Source organism: Amblyraja radiata, chromosome 1 (assembly GCF_010909765.2).
Source record: "Amblyraja radiata isolate CabotCenter1 chromosome 1, sAmbRad1.1.pri, whole genome shotgun sequence".
Taxonomy (NCBI): Eukaryota; Metazoa; Chordata; class Chondrichthyes; order Rajiformes; family Rajidae; genus Amblyraja; species Amblyraja radiata.
In genome coordinates this window covers 72,855,032-72,865,739 of record NC_045956.1, presented here as the reverse complement: position 1 = coordinate 72,865,739, position 10,708 = coordinate 72,855,032, and the positions used below count along the sequence as shown (strand labels likewise).

At 39.7% G+C, this 10,708-nt stretch overlaps 1 protein-coding gene across 1 annotated transcript in view; it reads right to left on the bottom strand.

The window, feature by feature from the left end:
• Nucleotides 1-1,953: 1,953 nt before the first annotated feature.
• The window catches only part of tmem175 (transmembrane protein 175), a 45,011-nt gene continuing 36,256 nt past the window's right edge, over nucleotides 1,954-10,708 (bottom strand). Inside the window, exons 8-10 of the mRNA XM_033024078.1 lie at nucleotides 7,955-8,033; nucleotides 7,666-7,795; nucleotides 1,954-4,628 (exon numbers count right to left, since the gene is read on the bottom strand). Coding sequence (XP_032879969.1) covers nucleotides 3,968-4,628; nucleotides 7,666-7,795; nucleotides 7,955-8,033 — 870 coding nt within the window. The 3' untranslated portion in view covers nucleotides 1,954-3,967. The remainder of the gene's footprint in view (nucleotides 4,629-7,665; nucleotides 7,796-7,954; nucleotides 8,034-10,708) is intronic.

The following is a 10,708-nucleotide window of genomic DNA, read 5'->3' as shown; positions in this document are numbered from 1 at the left end:
TCGTAATCCACTCCGTGTTTAAGTACATCGGTTTTTATTTTTTCCGCTGAGTTTTGTTCTTGTCTATTCACTATTGCTGCCATGGCCAGCTTGCTTCGCTGTCCAGATCCGTGTTCTCTGTTCAGGATGCTAAAAGTTTGTTTTGGCTGATCCCGCTGGACCGTGACTCGTCCAATCTCACCATGTTCGGCACCCCCTTTGGCTGCTATAAATTTATGTGGATGCCCTTTGGCATCAACTCTGCTAGTGACATTTTCCAACGTATAATGGAACAATTATTTGCAGGGTACACGTGTAAGTCGATGATATTCTCGTTGCCGGACGCAACCTGACTGAACATGAAGCCAATTTGAAAAAAGTACTTGACCGTGCTAAAGACATCCATCTCAAGCTCAACTCTCTAAAATGCAGATTTCGTGTCACAGAAGTCAACTATGCCGGTCACATCTTCACCAGTGATGGCCTCAGACCGGACCCCTCCAAGACCACTGCCATCAACGAGATGCCAGCTCCCACTGACATTACGAGTTTACAGCCATTCCTGGGAATGGTCAACAACTTGGGGAAATTCATTCCAAACCTCAGCAATATATCTGCCCCCCTGTGGGAACTGACTCACATGGACACTGCCAGGTCCTGGTACACACATCACCAGAGAGCTTTTGAAATCCTTAAGTTGCAACTGGCCAGTGCTCCAACCCTCGCCTACTTTGCTTTGAAGTTGCCAGTGATGCTCACATGTGATGTATCCCAATACGAACTTGACGCTGCTTGCCTACAGACTTCCACTGAAGGTGATTGCAGACCTGTTGCTTACGCCTCCTGCACATTGTCTGAGACTGAACAACGTTATGCTCAATTCTGCAAAACAATTAAGAGCGCTCACACCTTGCTAAATCTGATGTATTCTTGGACTTGTTTAACTTAAGGAACATCGCCCGTGACCCGATACTGGGGTCTCCAGCCCAACGCCTGATATCTCGGCAGACCCTTGTTGCCCTGCCCGTGCCCCAGCAGCTGCTGCAGCCACAGGTCCATTGATCTCCTGTTATCCAGAAACAACTCCAACTGAAACGCGATGCACAGAAGCGATCTTTTGACAAGTCCAGCAAACCACTTAAATCTCTCTCTAGTGGGCAAGTTGTTCGACAAGGGCTATGGCCGTTTGGGTCACATCCACAGCCCTGCCAAGGAGCCATGCTCATACCTGGTGAGCGCCGATGGAGGCATCTACAGATGCAACCGTCAACATCTCCTTCCTGTGAAGGAACCACGTCCAGCGGTCTTGTATCCAGAAGCCAGTCGTCTGATCTACCCTTCTACCGTCGGACTGTCTCTTCCCTTGCTGTAGATCTGCTGCTTTAGATCAGCCACTGGCCATGCCCCCTACGCCCTCACCACAACATTCGATGCCCCGCTCGTAAGCTTCGCCGTGTTCACCCCACGGGTCTCCGGCGCTATCCCCGCAAGGGTTCCCGGTTACTTCCCCGGTGAAGGGAGGAGACGCGGATCTATACCGCACGCGCGCTGGGACGGGTTTGTAGGCCACCCCTTAGGTATGGGGAATTTGTTTAAACCATCTATACGTCCTTGTATCTGTCATTAGCGTTTCGGGTACTGTATTGCCCAGTCATCACATATCAATGTGTTTATTCTTATAGGCCACCTGCATTTAGATGTGCTTCACTTTTATTTCTACAAGGAAAGATGTAGATTGGTTACTCCACACTAACCAATTGTAGTGCTTTATTATTAGAAGCTCCGCCTTTTACACGGTTCATATTATCGTAACCCAGCTTGTGCTGTTAGTCTATTTGCCGCTACACAGCTGAAGCAACATGCTGTAGTGTACTGTAAGTGTCTTTTAATAAATTCTGTTGTACCATGTTTGTGAGAATGACTGGGTCATTTACAATCAGTACAGTTATAAATAGGTCATTCTTATCCATCAGATTTGTGTTTACAAGTAGTTTCTATTTATTATTTTCAACAATTATGACAATTTGAGTTTCTGTGGCATAATTAATGGAGCAAAAATGCATTTTAACAAAGTTTCTCTCCAGACAATATTTCAGTTATAACATCAAAGATATGGTCCAGAACCAAAGATGCTTCAACCTGGCTCTGCGGGAATAACCACATTAGGAAATGCAACAATCTAAGTAGGTAGGAAATTAAGGAATTTAAATACGATTTCCCAAATTTATGATCCTTTCAAAGCTGGCAGAAAGAACTGAAGGTTTCAGATTAAATTGAAGATTGTTTAACTAAATTTATTTTTAACAAGCAACATTTTGAAATCTCTGTAGATCTGTAAAATTGTAAAACAATTACAAGCTCCTAATAGTTACTTAAATTTCTTCACGTGACAATCTCAATAAAGAATCATGTAAAATTCCATTTGAACGAAAAGTAAACAATATGTATGAGCATAATTTATTTAAAGCCATGTGGTCATTTGCAATGACATTGTAGATTTCAGAATAATCAACCACTGACAGCAATGGACTATGAATAGGATGGCATTTTAATAACTGATCCATGCCACTGAATAGGACAAGATTTTAATAATGGATTCATTTTTTAAATATTAAGACAAAGGTTAATAGGTACAGCAAGATTTTACATAATAACATTCTATTGTACAAGAGTTTATTTCCCAGTTTATTCAATGAATATTATTAAATCCACTCTTCATCTTGTAGTTATTTTACAATTACTACTGCAACACCAAAATCTGTTATTTTGTTTGGAACAATCATTTAACATGTCATAGGTACTGAGGACAGGCAAGTGGAATGAAGGATTTATCTGTGGTGGACAAATATGCTATTTCAGCTTATTGTTTCAGGGTGAGTGGGCGGATCAAGAGTTTTCCTGAGGAAGGATGAGCTGACCAGAGGAGGTTTACAAAAATGATCCCAGGGATGAGTAGGTTAACCTATGAAGAACGTTTGCCGGCACTGGGCCTAGAATCGCTGGAGTTTAGAAGAATGAAGAGGGGACCTCTTTGAAACATACAGAATCGAATATACAGAATAGAATAAAACAGAACATATAGAATAACTTGGATAGAATGGATATGGAGAGGATCTTTCCACTAGTGGGAGAGTCTAGGACTAGAGGTCATAGCCTCAGAATTAAAGGACATTCTATTCTATTCTATGAGGAGACATTTTTTTAGTCAGAGGGTGGTGACTAAATCTGTGGAGTTCTTTGCCACAGAAGGCTGTAGAGGCCAAGTCAGTGGATATTTTTAAGGCAGAGATAGATAGATTTTTGATTAGTACAGGTGTCAGAGGTTATGGGGAGAAGGCAGGAGAATGGGATTAGGAGGGAGAGATAGATCAGCCATGATTGAATGGTGGAGTAGACTTGATGGGCCGAATGGCCTAAATCTACTCTTATCACTTATGACCTTTAATACCCAAATCATAACAACTGGTAAAATAACTCAACTCTTTCAGTAACTGACTTGTACACGATTTGACACTCAACAGATAATATTGCGATTTTAGAAAAATGTAATTAAAAATGTATCTTAAGTTAACAAAGAGGCAAAATTGAAACCTGACATAACACAACAAACTGAAAATGTACTGAAATGTTACTGTAACAGTATCACTGAAATTGGAGCATTACACAATTATTTAAACTTAAAATTAAATGACTTGTAAAATATTTAGACAAAAACTAGGAATAATTTTGATAGCCTAGGAATGTCATTTTCCAACATATTTCATATTCTGTAATAATACATAACAGGATTACACAGTGCATTTCACTATTTTACAGCATCTAGAGGGTTATTTTGATGCATTGAGCTTTTGAGGTATTTCAGGAATAAAAGAACAGAAAAGGACCAAAGGAATGTTAAAATTCTTCAAATTTGTGCATATGAACTTTTAAAACAAAACCATAGAAACAAAAATATTTCTATGCTATATAATCTATAACACTGCTACTCTCAAGTCTCATTGCCAGAGATGACAGATTCTTCTTCCTCGCTCAACACTGATGTTCTTGGTTTTAGTCGACTAAATAACCACGTCAGAATAACGAGAGCAATTCGGACAATGATTCGTAAAAGAACAAACGCGAATGGAACAATAATTTGCATCAAATGGAAAATTTCTGTGCTAAACCTGCTTAAAATATATGTTAAGCAGAATGTAATAAATGCCACAGAAGGATAAAGTGAAAGTTTGGCAAACATAAATGCATGTTCTTTGCCGCCATAATGGATATGGTGATGTAAATTTTCCTTTTCATTGTGGAGAGCAGCAACCCATATTGCAAACTGAAAGAGACTTGCAAGAAAAATTATAACACAACTAATTTGAATTGCCTCAATTTCATTATGTGACTTGGCCGCAAATTCGTGAGTGAGCTGAAAGGCCAATGGAAGTCCACCAATAAAAGCAAGGGAGACAGTATTCAGGAGGCCCATTAGTCTTGTTGATTTAGTGATGTAGAGAAAGAGTGAATGGTGAACAAACCAGAGGAGGCCAACTGTCACAAAAGAACCAAAATAAGCCAGAAATTCCGGACCATAATCAATTAGTGCATCAAAGAGTTTGCCATGGAACTTAACTGCGACTTCTTTAGGTTCAGGAACATTGTCCTCACTGAAACATCAAAACAACTGAAATGAGTGAGATACGAAGCATGACGTGTTATACAAAGCAACCATGCACAAGGATGGAGAATAAATCACGGTATAAAGACAACGTAATTTATAAGTTATATTTCTATATAATTTAAACAAAATAGTGTCTTCTTAATAAATAGGCATAATTTTACTGAATGGTAGAGAAGGCTCAAGAGACACCATGACGTATAATATCATAACTAATGTAATACTAGCCTTCTCATCACATTCAATGGCATTCCCAGTGCTGAAACCTCCACCCCAACATAGGTCCTCCCTGGCTTATGAATGCCTCATTTAGGTACAGCCCGTACATATGAGTGAACGTTTGGGAGACTGGTGGTATGAATTTCCCAGTTGTTGCAAGGTTACAATGTGGGAATTTGGTTTGTTGCCACATTTCAGACTTGCTAACAGTTTGGGTTCGAACAGTTTTCCAGAATGGAACCTTGCCATAGCCTGGGGATGGCCTCTATCTTGACAATAAATAAAAACATCTAACTAACCACCCATACAAATGCTGCAGAGACTGAACCAGTCTGCTTCCCCACTATGAACTCTCCCCGCTGATTACATATTGTTGTTGCAGTACTCAAGGAGCTTGATGATGTATTATCGTTGACCTGCACTTCCATTTAATACTTTAAATAAGCACTCCTGTGGCTGCAGTCCATACTACACAATGGCCTCCAGCAAACTGCCATGCCATCTTTGGAAGTACTTTTTAAACCTGGAAACTCCGCCAACCAGATAGGCAAGGGCAGCAGGGGAACCACTTAAATTTCTTTTAAAAAATCATTAAAGATTATCACAACTTGGATACACCTTTCCTCCTTCACCGTGTAAAGCTCCTGTACTGTCCAGCCAATTAGCATAATTGATTTACTTTCTTCTCACAAGCTGCAACAGTTTAGGAAGCTGATTTCAACAACAAAAGATAACTGAACAATAATTACTAAACAATCATTCACTTCTACAAATTATTCAATATTATAAACTTTTCAACCATTAATAATATATTCCCATCAATGATAATATGTCAAATAGCAGAATTCAGTGAAACTCAGTCTTGGCCACACTGATTTAATTAAAACAACAATTAAAGAAAAAATAAAGCCACAACTCTGGAAAATAAAACTTCCAGTACATGGCCAACTACATTAATTTAACTATGTTTTGATTCTGCGATCCTGTGTTTTTATTATAAAGACAGTTAAAAATCACATCAATTATTAAGTTAAGCCTAGATCTGAAAATGACCTCTCAAATTGACAGACTAGATCAGAATGTTGCATGAAGAAACCGCTGTGTTGGATTATATTTTCCTAGATTTTCAGAAAGCCTTTGATAAGGTGCAACACAGGAGACTGCTCAGGAAGATGAGAGGCTTTGGTGTCAAAGGGTAGATACCAGCATGGATATCAGGTTGGCTAGATGACAGAAGGCAGAGTGGCAATTAAGGGGGCATTTTCTGTTTGGCTGCCAGTGTGGAGATTGAAGGCTTTGTGGCCAAATTTGCAGATATACAGAAATAGGTGGAGGGGCAGGTAGTGTAGAGAAAACAGGGACTCTGCAGAAGGACTTGGACAGGATGGGAAAGTGGGCAGAGATGTGGCAGATGGAATATAGTGTAGCAAATTCCCAAACAATTAATCTGCAAGTCGAATCGGCAGTAAAGAAAGCAAAGGCAATCCTAGCATTTATTTCAAGAGGGTTTGTATACAAAAACAAGGATGTAATGCTGAGACTCTATAAGGCACTGTTCAGGCCACATTTGGAATATTGTGAGCAATTCTGGGCATCATATCTGAGGAAGGATGTGCTGGCTCTGGAGAGGGTCCAGAGGAGGTTTACACGAATGATCCCAGAAATGAGTAGGTTAACACGAGGAGCGTTTGACGGCACTGTTCCTGTACTTGCTGGAGTTTAGAAGAATGAAGGGGGACCTCATTGAAACGTACAAAATAGTGAAAGGCTTGGATATAGTGGATGTGGAGAGGATGTTTCCACTTGTGGGAGAGTCTACGACTAGAGGCCATAACATCAGAAAATAATGGAAGTTATTTTAGGCAGGAGATGAGGAGGAATTTCTTTAGTCAGGGTGGTGAATCTGTGGAATTCTTTGCCACAGAAGGCTGTGGAGGCTATCAGTAGATATTTTTAAGGCAGTGAGATAGATTCTTGATTAGTACTGGTGTCAGAGGTTATGGGGAAAAAGCAGGAGAATGGGGTTCGGAGGGAGAGATAGATCAGCCATGATTGAATGACGGTGTAGACTTGATGGGCTGAATGGCCTAATTCTGTTCCTATCACTAATGATCGTATGGACATGATCAGTGAATCTGACATCCTGCCATGACAATAAACTTAATTTTACACCAGGGATGATTGACCATGATTAAAAAGATAAATGCAGGTAAGAGATTTGCTTATTTTTCTGCACTAGTGTTTTTATGTTTTAATTAATTTCTAGTGTTTTGAGCTTTTTAAACAATTTTTGTTTCTACACTTTTTAAACAAAATATTTGTAACTGTTTTTTAAGTGACTGACAGACAGACATTTAAAAAGCCTTTGACAGCTGTGAAGTGCTGAAAGGCCATCATGACATTCCAAGGCAGGGTTTCAGTATCCACCATTTGTGGCGTAGTTGCCATCACAGCCCACTCTGCTTCACAGGAATGTCCCAGCATCTAGATTTCAAGGTCAAATGATATCGTATAGCCACAAATGGTAAGTGCAGCTCCATGGAAACAAGCGGGATCGTTGGTCAGGTGGAGGGCGGGGGAAACAAGCCAAATTCAACACAATCCAGCCTCCAAATATAAAGCACTACTCTTTTAATTATAATTAAATCAGGTTTAGCAATGTGAGAAATCCATTGTTCAATGATAAATATGGATAATTGATCCATTAATGACTTCTACTGATATATCACTACATTAACCAGAAACTAGTTAAGAAAGCAAAAAATTGAAATGGTTGAAAAGTTTAATGATGTAGATATGTCTCTTACCATATGTCTAAAATAAGAAGAGTGGCAACAATAGCGAACACTCCATCACTAAAAGCTTCTATACGCTCTTTACTCAGTGGCTCATTTGGATGAAATGTGTAAAAAGACACTCTTTGTATTTCTTTTTGACCTTGGAAGGAAAAGAAGATATGTAAATCAACATTTGAATATTTTTTTACTTTCTCCATAATCCAATTTCTTTTCCAATTTAGGCATATTTACCACATTTGTCAACATAATAAATGCCAAAATATGACTTGGCATGATCTGTAATATTTCCAATACTCACCCTTAATCTTGTTTCCACACCACTGTGTACCCTGAGTAATATATGGGAGAAAGATGACAAGTGCAAGCACTGCGTATGCCTGTGAAAAATAATCAAACCAAAATCAGATCACAGATATAAACCAACATCTGCAGTTTGGTGTTTCTACATTTTGTCTGCTCCACTGCAAAATCTCCTCAAGGTGTGCATACTTTTAAGAAGTTCTCTTCCTTTCTCCGACAGGAGTTCTGCAACATCATCTCTCTCAACGCTCCCCCTCCGTGATTCCTACTGCTCTCTGGGGCTTTTCATGCCTCCAACGTTTCACCCACCACCCACTTTCAGTCTGACGAAGGGTCCCGACTCGAAACATCATGCACCCTTTTTCTCCAGATTTGTTGCCTGACCCGCTGAACTACTCCAGCACTTTGTGTCTATCTTTAATGCAGCAAAAACTGTTAGTGGTAATCTAATTTACATGATAAAACAAGTCAAATGTATATAGTTATATAGCTCAGAAAAAGCACGCGCATTATGTCTGGATGATATTAATACACACTCACACATATATATATATATACATATATATATCAACACACTGAATGGCATTTGACAATCAGCTGTCCACTAAAATATTGCCTTGCCTGGAGGGATCCCATGTCACAAACATCATCTGGGAAGCCAGTTCTGACCTAATTGGCAAATAACTTGCAGAGTGCAAGCCTTTCTGCAGTAAATACCAAAGCACCTCTCATGGTAATGCTTTGTGCCCTGAGTTTGCCAAATACCATTCCTGCCAAAAAGATTGTGATATGTATTTCACCTGCAACCAACAAGAAACATTTAAACACTATTAAAATTAAACACATTAAAATGGAATCTGATTTTACCAAAGGATCCATGCCAGTTCCCAACATAAAGGAATTTGCAGACACCACTTGAGGTCAGGATAAAATTCCTATGTCATATCAACCCATCGGCAGCCATTGAGTCTTTGCAGACGCTTCTGAAAGTTTAGATTCGACAGATATATTTCCCGTCATGTTGTAAAAGCAGATTTGAGTTTCATCACTGGAGTCAATGATGAGTCAGGCATTAGCTACAGATCAGTCAGCAGCCACTAGCTGTAGTCGGACTTCAGTACGACTTAAGGACTGATTGGTGTGGAGTCTCAAATTACAAGGGTAGGTACCAGCGATTCCATGCAGAATGCTGGCTTTTTAAATGAAAGATTTTGGCCATTGTCCTTTGTCACTTTACCTCTGTACCTGGAGTATTGCGTACAGTTTGGTCTCCTAATCTGAGGAAAGACATTCTTGCCATAGAAGGAGCACAGAGAAGGTTCACCTGACTGATTCCTGGGATGTCAGGACGTTCATATGAAGAAACACTGGATAGACTCGGCTTGTACTCGCTAGAATTTAGAAGATTGAGGGGGTAATCTTATAGAACGTACAAAATTCTTAAGGGGTCGGACAGGCTAGATGCAGGAACATTGTTCCCGATGTTGGGGAAGTCCAGAACAAGGGGTCACAGTTTAAGGATAAGGGGAAATCTTTTAGGATTGAGACGAGAAAAACATTTTTCACACAGAGTGGTGAATCTCTGGAATTCTCTGCCACAGAAGGTAGTTGAGGCCAGTTCATTGGCTATATTTAAGAGGGAGTTAGATGTGACCTTTGTGGTTAAAGGTATCAGGGGGTATGGTGAGAGGTCAGGTACAGGATACTGAGTGGATGATCGGCCATGATCATATTGACAGTGCAGGCTCGAAGGGCCGAATGGCCTACTCCTGCATCTATTTTCTATGTTTCTATGGTACCTAGGAGCCAAAGAACATGCATGACTATGTACTACAATTTGAATGCAATATTGAATTTAAATCATCACGTTAGTGCAAAATCTGTACTTTCAAGTATTGGTGTTTGTAAAATAAAAATTATGAAAATTATCTGATCGTAAGATATAAATATCTATGCAGTAAGGTTGTCTGCCACATGCAGTAATTATTGTCATTTCTGCATTACATTGCAATGCAATGCTTTTATGGAACTTATCTCCACAGGACTAATCAATGGCAGCAATTGATCTGTATTCCACAATGAGCCCACTTACTGTAAGCAAAGTCAGTTTCTCTCAGTACAGCTGCTGTAAAACCTGCTGAGTACTTGCAGAATTTTCTGCTTTTACAGAAGTGTACTCAGCATTTATCAGTACCTGTACTAAGACCAACTAAGAATACCAGCTATTATGAGCTCATCACACTGAGAAACAGATAATCCAACCACCAAACCTTCACTCAAAGAGTTGAGAATCTGTGGAATTCTCTGCCACAAAAGGCAGTGGAGGCCAATTCACTGGATGTTTTCAAGAGAAAGTTAGATTTAGCTCTTATGGTAAAGGAAACAAGGAATATGGGGAAAAAGCAGGAACTAGGTACTAATATTAGATGATCAGCCATGATCATATTGAATGGTGGTGCTGGCTCGAAGGGCCGAATAGCCTACTCCTGCACCTATTTTTCTATGTTTCTAAACCAATTCTTGCCCCAACAAAACTATCAGTCTTATTGCATTAATTAAAACAAAATAAACCCAATTACTGTCAAGGAATTTTCTTCACTTTTATTGGTTCCCCTACCATCTGCTGCAAGCCCAGTCTGCAGCTATTTGTTCTGATGATGTCAGCTCACTCTTGGTCGTCCTTCAACTCCAGGTTTGCACCATTTCCTTACAACCCTCAGGTGTTGTTTCTTTCAAAATGGGGGAGTACTAA